The 17,796-nt window shown below is 37.1% G+C and overlaps 1 protein-coding gene across 1 annotated transcript in view; it reads left to right on the forward strand.

The window, feature by feature from the left end:
* The window catches only part of GLCCI1 (glucocorticoid induced transcript 1), a 50,946-nt gene that overhangs the window by 20,770 nt on the left and 12,380 nt on the right, over window positions 1-17,796 (forward strand). The window contains exons 3-5 of the mRNA XM_009994924.1: window positions 2,900-2,986; window positions 11,134-11,250; window positions 14,246-14,398. Coding sequence (XP_009993226.1) covers window positions 2,900-2,986; window positions 11,134-11,250; window positions 14,246-14,398 — 357 coding nt within the window. The remainder of the gene's footprint in view (window positions 1-2,899; window positions 2,987-11,133; window positions 11,251-14,245; window positions 14,399-17,796) is intronic.

Below are 17,796 nucleotides of genomic sequence, written 5' to 3' on the forward strand. Positions count from 1 at the left end.
AACTTACTATCATAGGAAGTTGTTATATGAGTTGATGCATTTCATGATCCCCTTCCCAAGGTTCTCTGCTGTCCTGCTTCCCTCTCCTTTTCAGCAAAATTTGAACTTTTCATTAAGGCTGTTTAAAACTCAGAATAGCTTCCTTCCCTGTTTTTTGCATCTTTGTTGGGAGTACTGGTGGAGCATTTCTGTGTACTTCTCCTTCATGCTATACATGTAAGTATTTCCCCCGTCCTCGTATAAGGAATAATTCAATGTTGAAATGATTGTGCCTAACCTCAGAATCTTCAGAAACATTTGGGTAATTGTCATAGTATATTAATTTAATTATTTGGCAGAAACTAAATAATTTGCAAGATTAAATGCTAAAAAGAAGGAGAGGTGGGGATAAACATACGATGTTGATGCTGTAACAAAGACAATGCCAGTTCATCTGTCTAATCTTTCGTGATCTAAGTAATAAAAAGAACAGATGACCCAAGTGGAATATGATTCAGTGATGTTCTGCACATCCTCCCCAGCTGACTTCTTAAACTGGATTCCAGTATGCATGGATATGCCTTTTTCATTGTACATGGCAATTACATATTGCACAAATGGAAATGAAGAAAATTTGCAAAATGCCTTTTAGAATTTTTATTTATCTCTGAAGAATAACAGAGAGTTTCTAAACTTGAATGCCTGGCTAAAATATGTGTTTTTGTTCTTTGTGTGGGTCAAGGCCTTAGTGTAGTTACTTCTCATTAGTCACCCGAGTAATATTTTGTTTTCTTTTGGGTAGAAATTCTGTTGCTTAAAAATTAACATAAGAAAGCAGGAGTCTTAATTACATGAAGCTTTTTTATTGGTGTTATTAGTTTGGTTTATTAGTGAGCATGGCTTTAATGGGATATTTTAATGACATACTTTGGGAGGAAGAGACAAGGAGAAAAAGATGTGTCATGTAACTATGAATTTATCATTCTATTTTTTCTTAACCTGTATCATGTTTAAGTCGAGTCACCTATACTCAAAATAATTTGTATCTCGCTAGGCTTTTTCTTCTTTAAAATTTCTAGAGGCCCTTGTCTGCAGGCTCATCAGACTTTATCTTCCAGTGCCATTCTTGCATTTCCTTTGAATGTGGAAGTTCTTAAAAGACATTATTACTTCCCCTGTAAAACCTGGACTTGTGTTCTTAATCTTTGCACCCATCACCCGATGTAGTTAATCTGTAATGCAGGCTAGATATAGTAATTAGAGTGAAGGGCTGGCAATAAAATGTGAGATATTTAGGGTAATGCAGTCTTATTTTAGGTTTAGGTAGGCTAGTACTCCATACAGTCATTCTGAGCTAAATGAAGTGGAAAGAATGTAGGTGTATATCCCTGATACGGGTGGAAAAGTAAGGCAGAATTACCAAATGCGTTGGAAGAAATGCTAATCTCTACAAGGTTGGGTGAGTTAGAACAATGATAATTGTGATTTACATTAAGACTGAAGAGAGCAACCAGATGTTGGTGTTCTCAGCTTGTCCTATCCCATGCACATGCTTTAAGCATTGTGTCAACTGGAACTGGGACCATGAACCCTTCACATTTTGAAACATCAGAAGTCTTCCTCTTGAAATTGCAGTATGTGTTACTTAATGTTCTCAAGCTTCTCCTCCTAAAATGTTTCAAATCTTAGCTTCTGAATATAAACTTGAAGAAATAATCCTTTGGTTTCATTAAGTTCAGTTCAAAGTTCAGTGATGCTGTAAATTTGTTTCAGCTCTGAAATATTATGACTTTCACAGATAGAGCCTACAAGCTTTCTTACTGTGTTTCTGAGTTGAGGTGCAGCAACTTTGATTTTGTTTATGATTCTTCAGGTACTGTTTTGGGTTACTTTTTTACTTTCAATATTTTTTTAGGACGTTTAACATAGAAGAAGTAGACTTGCAGCTTCAAATGAAAGCTTCCATAAATAAGCCTGTTTTGTAGAGGTTGTAAATACAGATGGCAAAACAATTTTCATGAAATGTGGCTTACCAAGGGTGCTGTACATTGCCATCTCATTTGTGGTGTAAATTACACCGTTAAAGTGAGGTATGAAGTGCTGATACACAAACTAAACTTATTCAAGCAGATTTTCTGTTTGAATGTAACAAATGTGAGGTTCTTTTTTTAAAATAAAAAGCTTTTGCTTGAATATAAGGATTTTGAGTTGCAAACGCAAAACATATCTTTGCATAATATGGGTTACAATATATTATAACAGCAATTTCTAGGGTTCAAATAAGACTGGCTTGCTGTAATGTTCTAGTAACTGCTTATGATCTGTTATTTTTTAACCTTTTTTCTCTTTTCTAGCTGAATATAAACAGACCATTAACATAACACTGCCTGACTTCAGTACTGTTGGAGGAGCATTGTATAGTATTTGTAACCTAATACTACAAATAAAAGTGAGGGTCACAGGTAGTCTGCCTCCTGTATACTGATACTTGAGTGTATATTTTGAAAGGTTGTGACTTGACTCAGTTTACCAGAGATTGAAAGCAACTGTGGAATTCTTGTCTCGAGGGAGATAGTGTTTGAATGAAAGAGTATGTTAAAACATATTTGAGTAAATACAAATTTCAATGTTAAGTGAATGGATGTTTTGATGTTTGTGTTTTTGATTTCTGGTTAGTTCATCTGCAATATTAGGATTCCCACCTCTATCTCGTAACAGTCACCAGTGTTGATTAAGTTCTTCAGGATAGTAGTATTAGTTTGTTTTTGTTCTTGCTATCTGCGTCAATATTTGTGTTCATGGAAAAATACAGGCAAACTGTTGCTTTCTACATAAGGTTTTATTTTTTTAACCATTTACTTCTCTTTGCAGAACACTTCAGAGAATTTGGTACAGTATATTTTCTTTTATTTCTCTCTAGACACCTAGCTGTTGGGCTGAAGAAGGAGCAGAAAAGAGATCACATCAACGCTCAGCATCATGGGGAAGTGCTGATCAACTAAAAGAGGTGAGAAGTTCTGCACAGTGGAGCCTTTCAAGTTTTGCTGTGCCTGAGACATTTTTAAATTCTTATCTGCAGTCCAGGAAACTACACCCTTTCCCTCCCCTCTGTTGCTTTTGAAACAGGTTTTACCTCCAACGAAAGAGTTGTTTCAAGAGTGGTTGTTATTTTATGCCTGTTTGATTTCCTCCCTTCCTACTACACAGTGTCAGCTGTGAAGGAGTGGCTGGAAGGAGTGCTGAGGACTCAGCTGCTTGCTGCTTACTAATTTTTCTGTTCAGAGTTGCCTTAGCTACCTTTATGTCCTTTAATGCTTCTCTTGTGAAGGAGGCACAGCGTAAGTCGGTATATTAGTGTTGTGTAGAAATTTTATTTAGGTTTAAGGTGAGGATATAGGGCATGTGACTTTTCACAAATGAAAAAGAAGGGTAAGTGTTGATACAGTAATGGTATGAGCACTTGAAATGGTCTTTAATTGTATGTATTTTGATATACACCACAATTGCAACTAAAAAGAAGTCACCAAAAGGGAATTGGATTTGCATCATGAAAAAGCAGATAAAGTAAAATGATCTCCAGCTCAGCTGAAATAACAATATTTCAGTTTTTTGTCTCAGGAAACTCCATTCTGTCCAGAGTTTGTGTAATTCTAGCTCTGTCCAGTACCCAGTAACTAGCTTGAAGTCAACCTCATGGCCCTGTCAGGAAGGGCGCAACCTCTCTTCAAGAGCTACACCTTGTTTTTTAAGAAATTAATCTTGCAGCATGTTCTTATCAGGTGGGACTTTTCCCTGATACTCTGGGAAAAGTCTATTCTGCATCTTTTCTTCTGGCTCCCTGCTTAATAAGACATTAAAAAATGAGAAGAAATGTATGTGTTCTCTGAGGAGATGATGTTACTGGCAATATATAGTGCTTTCCAGACAGCTGTTGATAGTAGTAATAGTTGTCTGAAGGAGTCGTTTAATTTAATTACTTGAATTTTAAAAACAGATTTGACAAATACGAAATAATCTTGTATTCCTTTGGTAACAATAGCCTCATGTTTAAAGATCAAGTCCTGCACCAAAGAGAAGTCAATCCAAAAAGGATTCTCTCTTCCCATCTCATCGAGTACCTGTTATGAATCCAATCATAGCTGCTTTGTTAGTACATGGTCCTTGAGTTGCCTGGGTGACTTCATTTGCAGCTGTGAGGAAGCACTCAGAATCATAGATTAAATTCCCAGAAATTAGTGCAGAAGGAGTTTTGCGTCTGAAAAGTTTTGACTCAAACATTGCCTACCAGCACAAAGGCATTGTAGCAAGGGCAGGAACAGCATTTGTATTTCCAGGATAGCTCTTGCTTGCTCTTAGTAAGAGACCATGCTTCATCTTCTGGCAGTTCCCTATCAAGTTCTGCAATGAGCAGCTCTTCTTCACCACAGGGCTGTGACTGTCAGTGATAGTGAAACCTCCAGCGTGTGAGGACAAATACGAAATAATCTTGTATTCCTTTGGTAACAATAGCCTCATGTTTAAAGATCAAGTCCTGCACCAAAGAGAAGTCAATCCAAAAAGGATTCTCTCTTCCCATCTCATCGAGTACCTGTTATGAATCCAATCATAGCTGCTTTGTTAGTACATGGTCCTTGAGTTGCCTGGGTGACTTCATTTGCAGCTGTGAGGAAGCACTCAGAATCATAGATTAAATTCCCAGAAATTAGTGCAGAAGGAGTTTTGCGTCTGAAAAGTTTTGACTCAAACATTGCCTACCAGCACAAAGGCATTGTAGCAAGGGCAGGAACAGCATTTGTATTTCCAGGATAGCTCTTGCTTGCTCTTAGTAAGAGACCATGCTTCATCTTCTGGCAGTTCCCTATCAAGTTCTGCAATGAGCAGCTCTTCTTCACCACAGGGCTGTGACTGTCAGTGATAGTGAAACCTCCAGCGTGTGAGCAAGTCTCTGCCTTTTGATAAGTGATCCATTGTAATAGGTTGGCATCCTCTTTATGGACTGACCACAAGAGAAAGATAAGAAACATGTTGCCGATGGGTTTCGTGGTTCCTTTCTGATAGAACACAGTAATGGCAAAAAATTGGCTATGTGGAAAGGAACTGTATCCAAAGTTTGCAATGGTTGTTCACACCAAAACCTGTCCTTGCCTTTTCCAGCTTACAGTTCTTTCCCTTCCTCTGTTTTCTTCAGCATCTCAAACCAGTTTTCAAGCCAGGTTCCCCACGTTCATAGTCCCAGTGTTGTTCTGTGTGCATTATTCAGCCAGTTCTCACCCATCTTGAGTTCTTGCTCAGTTACCTTCCAGTTCCATGCCTGTTCTTCTCTGTCCCTAATTTGGCTTCTCATCTATCCCCTTCGTTTTCCTGTCCCTCACGTTTAAGTCCCCGTTGCAGCTTCTCTGTCTGGCTACTTCGTGCCTGTATGGTGGACGTTAAGAGTTTGTTCAGTAACAAGTGTATCTGTACACTCAGTTTCCGTGTGCCACAGTCATCAGCAGTTTCTGGAAGGAGAAATTCTCTGGGGCAGTTCTGTTCAAATTGTAAATCCCAGTAGAGACAGAATTGCTAGCAAATGTAGCTGGCAGTTCCAGACGTTTTTCCTGAACCTGTGGAAATTGAGATTTTTGCTAAAGCTTTGCCAAATGTAAAGGTTTTTTCCAAGGCAGTAGAGGGGCACATTCATAAAGCATAAAGGACTCCTAGACAAATGCTTGACTTTCTCTTCCAAAGCACTGGACATCAGAGTTTCCCACAAAAAAAGCTACAGTAATGTGTGGTAGCAGGTAAAATGATAAAATTATTTACATCCCCCTTTTGTTTTAATCTCATTCTTAAAACAACTCCAATACTCATACTGAAACCTCTGATGGAAAGGGGTTAGGAGAGCTGACTGTTGCATCGTAGACTTCATAGAAAATTTGCCAAAGGTCTGGGCAGCTGAAAGCAAAAGCTTAAGTAGTGGAAATAGAAGTATCACCTCTCCTGGGCAACTGCATTTGTTATGAGTAGCATAAGTAACAGTAGTTCTGCTCAGTATTTTGAATTGATTCCTATAGGATTTGACAGTAAACAAGTAGATAGCTGTTAGTTTCCTTGGCTGGTTTTAGCAGCTTGGATTAATGTTTTCTTGTTCCAGTAACTAATGGAATGATTTCTAGCATGTGTTTTTTATTATGTTGTTGCTGTAAGTCAGCCAGATCCTTGTATATATAGTATTAATTGGCTTTGATGGAAAAAAATTGAATGTGCTTTTAAGTTTAATTTCCCCCCCCCCTTGTTAGTTTGAGAGCTATTACCATTAAATGCATTTATTTAACACAACTGGGAGCTCTTTTAAAAAGATATACATTTATAAAACCTAAAAATGAGTGTGTAGACTTAAGTTCCCAAGTAAGCAAATGAATTCTGGATTGCCACATATAAAAAAAATTCACTTTGAATAGTTGAATGTTTTTTTTTCCTTTGAATTGGAGTTAATGGGTGTCAGGGCTGAATCTGTCTAGCAGTGAGATGGACAATGCTTTCTTTCTTGTAGTGAATCTATTAAAAATTTACAGCTCCCAATAAGAACTTTGGAAAGGTAGAATATACCTTTTTATCACCTCCAAACAAGATTTTTTTTTTTATTCTGTAGGGATCTACTGCTTGTTTTTACAAAGTCTTGGATATAGCTTACTGTGAGAAAACACCAAACTGCTTCAACATTAATTATATATTAATAGATACATGTCTTGACTGGGAGATTAAGATTGCCATCAGTGTCTTTGTACTGGACCTAAACCAAGAAGTAATTGGAACAGCTGGTAGTTTCTCCCTTTTCAACCTGAATAGTTGGAAATTATGTTGAATAGGAACACACTTAATTGTAGTTTATCCTGAACTGGAATTTACTCAGAACTGAAAAAGAAAATGGGATTTAAAACAGAGTTTTCAGTTGGTGTAGTTTTTAAAAAATGTATTTCAAACAGCTGATTTTTCACATCCCTTCAGAGCCCCCCCCTGCATGCTGTATCTGTTACACTGACACCAGCAACCCCCCATTGGATGGTTCGTTTTGCTCTAACAGAGTACTTGAAAGGGACTTTGGAATAAAAGAGAATTGAATGTGAGAGCTCGCACTTTTAGTATGCTTTCATACACCAATTGAAAGATCATATTCAAAGGTTTAAGGTGAATTTCCAGTGCTTGTTTTTACTCTTTGACCTACTGGTTAACTTGTTTATTAACAATTGGCTCATGAATGAGTTGGAGCTTGCTCTCATTAATAAGGAGTTTGTGCCTTGTTCAGCAGTAGGAAGTTACTTTGTTGTATAGCCTGATTTGTAGAAAGACAGCCTATTAACTTGTAAATACTAATGAGCATTTGGACAGGAATGGTGAGATGTGACATGTTCCCTTCATATTAGCCTGCATCTACGTATCTTAAAAAAAATAATTATCAGGATACTCGGATTATTCCAGTGTTATACAGAAGGGATCTAATTTGCTTCTCCCTCAGGATTGTGCCACTAGTTATATTAGGCTGTATGCATGTTACAAGTGGTATAGGCAAGATTAATATTTATTTTAAGTGCACTTCTACCTGTAAAAATATTTAGCAAGCAAAAATAAATAAATAAAAATAACTACAGGTTTTTTTCCTAGCTCCTTCTTTGTTTAGTAATGTTTTGATGGTCATCTTATAGTTGGCTGTATGACAGTAAATAATCAAGGCTGAACTGCAAGTTTATGTCCTGAAAAACCTGATGTAGGTTTATTACTGTTACAATGCACTAATCTCTGTGTTTTCTTGGTTGTTGTGTTTGTTTTTTTTTCCAGTTGGTGGTTTTTTAAAAAATAACTTTAAAGCAAATCAAGGGAAGAGTCTGATACATCATTAATATTGCAGAAAACAGTCACTGAAAGACTCCCAGACTCTTCCTGTTCTTCTTAGAGGTCCTGTTAAAATGAAGTGTTTTGTTGCTGTACTTCTTTTTTTCCCCCCAATTTTATTTCTTTTCTGCCTCATCATCCTACTTGAAATATCTGTATTGCTGCCCTGAATGGTATTCAATATCAGAGTGTATTTACACCAGTGTAATGCCTGGATCTTCAAGTGTGTGTTTTCCTGATACCAGTTGCTTGGCATCATTTTCTCTGCATGGCAAATTCCCTGGCTTATATTAGTTGCATCAGTCAAATGCCCAAGAGACAGGATCTGCCTGTTTCTTTGAGATACTTGGTAAAATGGGTGCCATCAAGGCATGTGTTTCAGGCTCCTTGCTGACTACACGAATTATATCTGCTTTCTGAGAATTATTGTACCTCATACCTCTCTGCAGCTTATTTTGGTTATGTTTGATGCTCTGATTGTGCTTCTCTGCTGCTTGGGAAGAAGGCGAAGAATAGCTACCTCTTCCTGTTAGTAGTACTGGCTTTATTTGACTTTCAAATGGAACATAATTGGGAATAAAAATATATTCTTGTAGTTGGGATTTCAAAGTTAGCTTTAGCAAGTGGTAGATTCACCATGTACTCCCTGTGGTGAAGAGATGGAGCATAATTTAGTTTGGAGGATTCTTCTCTCTGTGTATGTAGTGCCACTGCCTACTTGGTGTGGCTACTCTGAAGCTGGGTTGTCTGTGGGGGCAAGTCTCTGTCTCCCATGTATGAGAGTGAATAAGAAATGGCAGATTCCTTTTTGTATATCCATCCTTACTCTTGCATTTTTTGTCTGATGATAACTACCACATCATGGAAATCTGGGGTTCTTCAAATTCAGGGCTAAGGACAGATGATCTAAGAGGGCATATCTATTTCTTCACTGTGTTGCATGTTTGGTTTAAGTGAACATATCAGCTCCAGATACACAGTCAGATCCTTCAACAAGTTTTCATCGCTTTCTCTTTCTCCCTAGTGACCCAAGACGCCTTTTCTTTCTGTTACTGTCAAGAACCTACTGACTGCCAAAATACACATACTCTTGAGGTGCCTGAGAGAACCTCAGATTCCAGTGGTCCATTATTCCTTTCAGGATACCAGACCTTCGAGGTTTTGGTCAGCCTAGAGACATACCAGCCTATCAACACTTTCCCATTTAATGCTTTCACTGTCCAGATTTTACAGGGAGAGGTTATGTTCTCAAAGATTTGCAAGCTATTTGCGTCAGAAATCATTCAGCCAGATCTCTGAGGTGGAATTATATAGATTTTTTTTTTTTATAGCATGCTCCTGAGGAAAGCTCAGAAAGCCAGATTTAATTTAAATAAATAAAAACAGAGTATGTAACTTTTTAACTAGGAGGAAGTGCATAGTGTCAAGGAGAGGCAGCAGAAATGAAAAATTTATATATAGCATTCTCCCTGCTTTCTGATTATTCTTGTAGGCAGCCATCTCAATCCACAGCTGTCTTCTGATCTGGGCATCGTTCTTCTGTTTTCAAGTTTTTAAAGGAGAAGAGGAAGATTCTTTCCTTTTCTCCTAATTCTCCAACATTCTGATGTAAGACATAAATCTTTGTAGCTCTGTGTATAGTTACCAGACTGGTTACCTGCTTGCTTTTTCATCTCTCTGTAGAGCTTCGCTTCCTAATTGCTATTATTCCTAGATGGAGAATGGGAATTTCTGGACAATTTTTTTTTTTCTTTTTTTTCTTTTCTTTTTTTTTTTTTTGTAGAGATGAAGTATGTCTTCAGACTCCTTCAAAGGTTCTTCCAAAACGGTGCCTGAGTTGCACCTTTCATCAAGAGATGAGTCTCCCAGTTCTCTTAAGTCTAGCTTGTCTGTGTTAAAAACGTAGAGCTTGGTCTTTCTTGATGTATCTACACAGAGATCCTTTTGGAAGTCTGAACTGTTTGTCTGTTGTTGAAAGATCAAAGAATTCAGCCATTTCTGAGTAGCAGCTCTCTGAAGATGAGTGACAAGCTGTGGCAAGACTTGATGTGAAGCCTTAAAGGTGTGGATCCTTCTTTTGTGAGTGATACCAGAATCATCACAAAGAAAAGTCCACAGCCTGGAGCAAAACTCCATCCAAACCTCTTCACCCAAGCACTGTCATCTCTGACACTGTGAAGAGTGATGTGAAGTGATTCTCTACCACTGAGCTGCTTTGCAAGAACACTAGTGATATATTTAACTACTTGGAGTTAACCACAGAGTGCATGTACTTGTAAGCTGTCACTCAGAAAAGAGAGGTTACTTTCCAGCTGATGAAGTTCTTTGAAATGTGAATTCCATGTGCAGTCGCTTCTCTTTACTTGTCCTTCAGGTTTTTAAAAATTGTATCTCTAGCTGAGTTAAAAAGGAAATGGGGCTGTGCATGTTTGCTTTATGTGTCAGTGTGCTGAGCATGAGGAAGAGTGGGACTTGAACCTGAAGGAAAACATTTTCCAGTCTTAAGGAAGTGTCTCTACCTGTTGTGTGAATTTGTAAATAATGACTTCTGAGACAATGCTTCTAGAGCTAAATACTTTCATGTAGAAATTGCCTAGGAGGAATAAGTAAGTAGAGGAATCCCCAGATGAATTATTTGGTTCCTTGTTAAGGAGCAGATCAAATGGATAATGGCTTTATTTGCATTTGACCTTTAAAATATGTTACTTTTGATTAGTCATCTTTGCAGCAGACAGCAGAAAAGATAATTCCATCTGCCTGCAGGAATCTGTGATAATTCAGCCTGCAGGGAAATCCTATTAAATGTATTAAGTAAGTTCTCCAAGATGAGTAATGCATTGATTGCCAGTTGTTTGGGAAGGCTCTTTGCTTTTAAGGTGAATTATCATTGGAAAACTTTGGTTTGGTTTAAGATCAAAGAAATTAAACTGTAGGCTTCTTAGTACCCAGTTGAAACCAGTTATAAGCCAGAAATGGCTGCAAATTGTCATTCTGACTATTTTTTTTTGCATCAGTTATTACAGTGCTTGTTTGTAAATGAGGAAGTTTTGTAATTAAAGTAAGCCTACTGTCATACTCAGGTTGGTGAATAGGGCAGAAACTTTGGAGAAAGTATCTAGTAAGCAGAAAGAAGCTTTAATGCTGATGCTTCAAGGGAAGGCAACCCCATATGCTTTAAAATCCTCCAAAGAGGACTTAAAATGCCTGTGATCCACTTTATACGTGAAGATTTGAGCACTTACCCATTCAATATCTCATGATCACTTCACCTGGACTTCTTTCCAGCAGATTGCCAAACTGAGGCAGCAGCTTCAGCGCAGCAAGCAGAGCAGTCGGCACAGCAAAGAGAAGGAACGTCAGTCACCTCTCCATGGCAACCATATAGCAATCGGTCCGACTCAGGTAAGTAGATAGGTGCTTGTATTAACAGCCTCCTGCCTGATCAGGGTTGGCTGAATAGCCTGCTGTTTCTTCTCATCTTTCTTCTGTTTGCTTTCTGATGTGGTACACTGAAATGCCAAACAACCTGATACCATTTAATCTTCATTGAAATTTACCCAATTGTCATCACATAGTGAAAGAAAGAACGGTTGCACTGGAATAGCATCTGAAATGTATTAAGATGCTGCAAAAATTCTTAGCATAAGAATATGCTAAGAATAAGACTGTATTTCCGGAAGTACAGCTTCCAAGGCTAATTTTTGTGGTACACTTTCAAAAGGTTCTGCTCCTCCGAACGGCGTTTGCTTATCAGCTTGGCAACCCAATTTCACCTGAGCCCCTTAAAAAAAATAGAAAAGAAAGAAAAAGAAAGGACCAAGGGGAAGCAATCTGGATTGGCAGCCCAATAATTGATCAGTCTTTGAGCTGCAATCAGATTGCTCGCTGGTTTGTTACAAACAGACTTGTAATTCACCTTTCTATATATTCCTTAGTAAACGACAGCGCTGCTGTGTTGCCAGAGATTTCAGGGAATATCTCATTTCCTGTCCCGTTTTAGGAATCTTTCTCATACTTAGCTTATTGGTCAATTCCTGGTCAGAGAGGTAATTTTTGTAAGACAGCAAGGAAAACTATATTGTGCTGTTTACTTCCAAAAAAGAAAGTGATAATTCACCTTGACTTTAAACACAACTGAAATCAAGGTGATGCTTGCCACACTTCCCTGTCCTTGATGACTAGAAGAACTGTCACACTACAGAATAAAAATATTTTCTTTGTGGTTTTGTCTAGGTCACACTGGTTGGTTGTTATGGTAGTCTAGAATCACTGTCAGTACAAGATCCTGTCGTCTTGCGTGAGGATGTGATTGCATTGGCTGTGTTAGAATACAATCAGTGCAGTAAAAATATACTGCAATGACTCAAAATTGAGTTTCTATCATATTAAATGGAAAAACTGCTATCATTATTAGCCTGTTTTTATCCCAGATATTGTACTGTATCGTAAAACCTTAATTAGATGTAGTCTTTAGAATGCAAAATCTTGTGTCCAGAGTATGTTGATGATCATTCTCATGTTCTATACCAATGGGCATTGTGATGACAGGACTTCTCTCTAGCCATCAGTGTATGCATTTGGTATCGTATCCTCTTTCCTAAGAGGTTAAGCTCAGGCTCCTCAACAAACACCTTCTGCTTTCAAAGTGAAGTGTGATTGCTGATCATTTTAACACTAGCCTGGCTAAGACAATTTTTGTTTTCAGGTCATTTTCATATTTTGCTAAGTCATAAAAATTTGCCTGTGATCTTGAGTATACATGTATTTCTCCTGTTATAAAAACGCTGACACATGTGTACAGTACCTTGGGACAAATTACCTGGCTATGAACTGATTCTCAGTAGGATGCAATGGAGGCTGTCCCGTGCAGTGTCTGTTGTAGCTATTGTAGCCTGCCAGTGAAATTGAAACCCAATTATGAGTTCTAAAGCTCAGGCAAGGTTCAGTCAATGACTTGGTGAGCCTTAAGCCACTTGTAGAAAACAGTTAATCTTGTCTCATTTGACAGCGTGGACATTTGAGTCCTGATTAAATTTCACCTACAGTGGATCTTTAACTTTGTCCCCATGTTACTAACAGGCCACTATTTGAACTCCTGAAATGTTGATTCTGTTATTGTATTTCCTGACTGACTTTTTAAATAGGTAAAGTTTCAGAAATAAGAGGTTGAGCCACGATGGCTGATCCTTTATGTTCACTCTTCTCTTTGGATAAAATCTTGTGGTTGAAACCTAATCTTGTGATGTAAGAAATTGATACTCTTTGTGAAACTTTTGTGCCTCTATAACAGAGGCTCCCACTGCATTTTGTATAGAAAATGGCTTTTGCTTTCCATCTCAAAGCAAGCTGTTGCAGGTACCTCTACCATTCTTTATAATCACAGCAAAAACAGTTTGACACAGAATGAAGCCCCCCTGGGACATAAGCTTTGAAGGAACAGTCTTTAGTAGTTGGAGCTCACCTTGTCATGGCTCATGAAAAATTTTGATTTCTCAAGGTGTTCTCTTATGAGACTGGTAAAATTTTCAGTTCTGGCACCCTTGTGGGAAGCTGTTCTGCAGGCAGTGTGTTTGGTGAGTCAGAGGATGCCTCCACACAAGTGATATGCACCTTGGGAACTGTACACTGTGCAAGGTTCATTTGGCAAAGACTCAAAAACTTTGTTTGCCTTAAGCATCCTATGATTCTATGGGCAAAAGAAAAATACAGACTGGGAAGTGACCACTGTTCATGGCTGTCAGTGTAGGTGCTGCCAAGATAAAGCTTTTGAGGTTGACTGTGCAAGATGCATGTGCACTCTTGTGCATGATTCCAGTTCTTCTCCAACAGGTTTTGCTGGAAACGATGCTTGTATTTGTTTACATTCTTGATTCTTAAATTCCAAATTATGTCTTTTAAGACCTTTGACATAAAGTTCTGAAAAACTGTAAGTTAATTAAATTAAAGGTTCAGACTGAATGCATTACTTTTCATTCCATAAAGCCAACCAAAAGAGAATAAAAATGCACTAAGTGAATATTTCAGTTGAGTGGTTAAGCTTTAGGAATGCTGGGAAATGCCTTTTGGATCCCATTTGAACCATCAGATCAGCACCCACTGTGTTCCCCAACCCTCTCTGTTGTGTATTCTGTAGTCAGTACATCTGGAAAATACATACACCTGTGTACTTACTGATAAATAGTAGAATTCTTTAGTTACAGAACACTTATTTGAGTTAAGTGAGGAGATTTTAGTGGCTTTTGAATTATGCAAGCATTTATTTTTATTTAAATTTGCCAAGTAAAAATTGCTTTTTAGATGTCTAATTTAATACCCACCTTCTTTTTAATTTTCTTTATTGGTTTCAAACTTCTGTTTTTATTCAATTTTTCAACTTCAAATCATGTTACTCTTCTAGGCTTCTATTTCCAGATCAGTTCCAATGCCACTGTCAAACATTTCAGTGCCAAGATCAACTGTTTCACGTGTGCCGTGTAATGTAGAAGGGATAAGCCCTGAGCTGGAAAAAGTATTCATTAAGGAAAACAGTGGAAAAGAAGAAGTATCCAAGGTAAGCTTATATTACTGTGTTTATGGTTGTTTTTAATAAATAATCTATAAACACTGTAAAACCTTACTTGTAGAAAACCTTCCTTGTGGCTGAAATTGCAAATAATTTTCTTTAAAGAACTGTTTGAAAATTTTGTTTCAGTTTTTTAGGGTGATGGTGGTTTTTCTTTTGGTTTGTTTTGGTTTTTAAAGGACTTCTGGCCAAACATACTTTGTTTAGAATGCACTTTCTGTGGAAAAGTTGAAAGTTCTTGTGTGACATGCAAGTGCTTGAAAATTTCGATACTTCAGGCTCCAGTAGTAAGTAGTTAAAGGTTAGAGAAGATGAATTTGTTTGCTCCATTTTGCATTTGTTTTCTTAGGCAAGACTTAAATTTTATGCACTATGCTCCACTTTTTTATTTTAATGCTTTTCTTCCATAAAGTGAATGTCAACAATTTAACTTCCATGAAACCGTCGTGATGCGTCACGTAAGGTCTGCGTCTGGGAAATACTGACAAACAGGGCAGCTTTGCTTATGTGGGAGAACTGGAGCATCAGAATTGTTGTTGAGATGCACTGGAATGCTTAGATGACACTTAAAATGTGAAATGCTTGGTTTGCAGCCACTGTTTCCTAAATAGCCAATTAAATTTTTCTACTGTGAGATAAACTACTGTTTTTTTCTAAAGCTCTGTAAGATGTAGGTTCTTTTCTTGTGAATGATCATGGAATGGCAATTCTATGTACAAGTCAAGCTATAAAACTTTTAATCAAATTTAAGATGCCAAAACCTGATATTTGTAGTTCTTCGTTTCAGCAGTAAATGTAAAAAGCTTTGAAATAGTTTTGGCTTCTTCAGAGACTTAGTTGTGTGGACAATGCAGTCTTAGGAATGAAATACTGCAGTAGTAGAAGTAGAAGTTTTCTGTCCTGGGGCTGCCTCATCCTTTTGGAACGGGTGTGTTTTTACAGAGGAATAAAGGAAAAAACACACAAACCGAAACAGAAAACCCAAATCAATAAATCTTATTTACACCATCTCCAAAGAGTATAAAAAGGTATGTATTACAGTGCCACTGTTGATGTTGCTATAGCTAGGGTTGTAATCTCCTATGGTTAGAGGACATTTCACTTATTTATCAGACAAATCATCTTTGTAAATGTTGTCCTTGGGCTTTAACAGCTTATTACTTGGGATGCAGAACTCAGTCTCCTGAGTTACTGAATGTACTGGCTCTGATCCAGCAAAACAGTTAAGCACATACTTAAGTGCATTGTTGGATTGGGGCCAGGGGTGCTCAGCAGTTTATGCAACCAAGGCAATAGTGGACCCTTCTTCCAAACATCTAACTGGGGAAAGTCTTTAGACACAAAAGAAAGTCATAAATTAGACATTGCGCTTGAAGACAAGTCCATCTTAGTGGGCAGAGGGTGGTTTCCTGCTAACTGTTCCTGTAACTTAATTCCTGTGAAGTCTGCTCCAGCAAGACCTGAAGTGGGACTCCTAGCACTGTCTTTGAGCTTACCAGATCTCATCTCTTACTTATGGAAGATCATAACAAGAGTAATTTACTCAATCATACTGCTGGTGAACTTTGTCCTAATACAACGTTTTAGCTTCTTTTTAGCCTGGGGGAGTTGGACAGCTAGGTTAAAGGTTAAGAATTAGTGAACAAAAGATAAACATAGGAAACCAAGCTTCATTCATTTCACTGCTAGTGAAACAATTTGTTTTTCTTTCAGTTTTCTACTATTCCTGCTCTAACTTTCTGTATTTTTAGGAAGTAGTTTAAAATAGCAATCAAAGGTAGTTGGTTGCTTTGGGTGATGTTTCAAGGATAAATTATTCTGTAGACTTGGTTGTAAGATTGATGTGCATCAAGATTTTCAGCTGGTTTCTTTTTATCTGTTTCCACACTTACATCACAGTTTTAACAATGCATGTTCAAACCTTAATTTTCATGTGAATCAATCTATCCAGCTGCACAAAACACTTTGGGCCCTATTGTGAATCTGTATTCTTTTTTTTTTTTTTTTCAAGTTTAGTTACCACATCAGTGGCTTTCTGTTATTTTCCATTTCATTTCAATAACCATGTTTGGGCTGTCCAAAGTAAAATAAAATTCATTTTAATTCTGTTAACTTCTAAAATTTAAGTCTGGTGATCTTGAATATTCTTCTATTAGTCCTTCATCTCTTCATTTAAAAAAAAATATTAAAAAATAATTTAAAAAATAAATTTTAACAGTTTCTTAATTCATGTATTTAAATCAGACTAAGTGATATATAGGACAAAAATAATGTTAAGGTAGTTTTATGGAGAGTTTTATGGATATTAATTTAGTCGCTTTTTTAGTTTAGCAGCCAGTTAAAATGGGTAATGAATGAAACTTTCCTCCCAGCTTCATACTTTTTGCTTAGTCCTCAGATACACAAATTAACTTAATCTATTTTTTAGACCTGTTTTTAGGTTTTGTAGGGTATGATGTAACATACTTTGTTTTCCCTTTTGCTAACTTGAATTTCTGTAACCCTGCTTCTTAAAAAATGTATAAATTGATTTAAAATGTCTTTTGTCTTCTGTCATGTTGACTTAATTCTGCTAATTCTTTGAAAAATTCCTCTTTTTTAATAATATTTTATTGATAAGAGAAATTGTACTTGTAAAAGTACATTTACTTATACAAGTAAAAATCATTATTGTAGACATTAGCTTTATTTTCATGTTTCACAAAGGTAGTTGATGATGCCGTAATGTCATGGCATTACCTTTTAATACTCTAATTGACCATAAAGACCACTCGAGACCATAAAGACCACTTGATTTGTAAGTGGTGGAAACATTCTGATTACTTAATTCTTTCCAGTTTAGCCTTGTATGTGTCTAATTTTAAATATAATTTGTCTTTCTTAGTTAGCTGAAGGTGTTCTCTTTTTTCTTTCATAAAACAAAGTTAAAGTTGGCTCTTTTGTGTTGTTACTTCTTGATCATCTCTTTCTCCTCAGATTTATTAATACACTTTAATTCATTTCCTAATGCATATGTTCAAAGATCCTGGATATATTTTCCTTTCTGTTTTATAACTTGACTAGCTTTCCAGGAAATTGTGACAGTGTGTCTCTGTTCCCACCATAAGAATCAGCTTCTTGTGAAGTTGCCAGGCTTTTGTTATTTGTCCTGTTTTTTTGTTATTTGTCCTTCACAACACAAATGTTGGAGACTTTGGTAAAGTAAGATGATGGACTTATTGTAGGGTGGGGGTGTAAGAGGTCCCCTCCTACAGAATACATTATGAAAATAATAAGAAGTGCTCTGTAGCAGGACATGAACATGTTCATAGGTCTCCTGTTAGGAAAAAAATATGACTGGAACTATCTTTCAAGTATACACAAAGTATGCTTTCAAGTTGCAGCAC

Source organism: Chaetura pelagica, unplaced genomic scaffold (assembly GCF_000747805.2).
Source record: "Chaetura pelagica isolate M959 unplaced genomic scaffold, ChaPel_1.0 scaffold12, whole genome shotgun sequence".
Lineage (NCBI taxonomy): Eukaryota > Metazoa > Chordata > Aves > Apodiformes > Apodidae > Chaetura > Chaetura pelagica.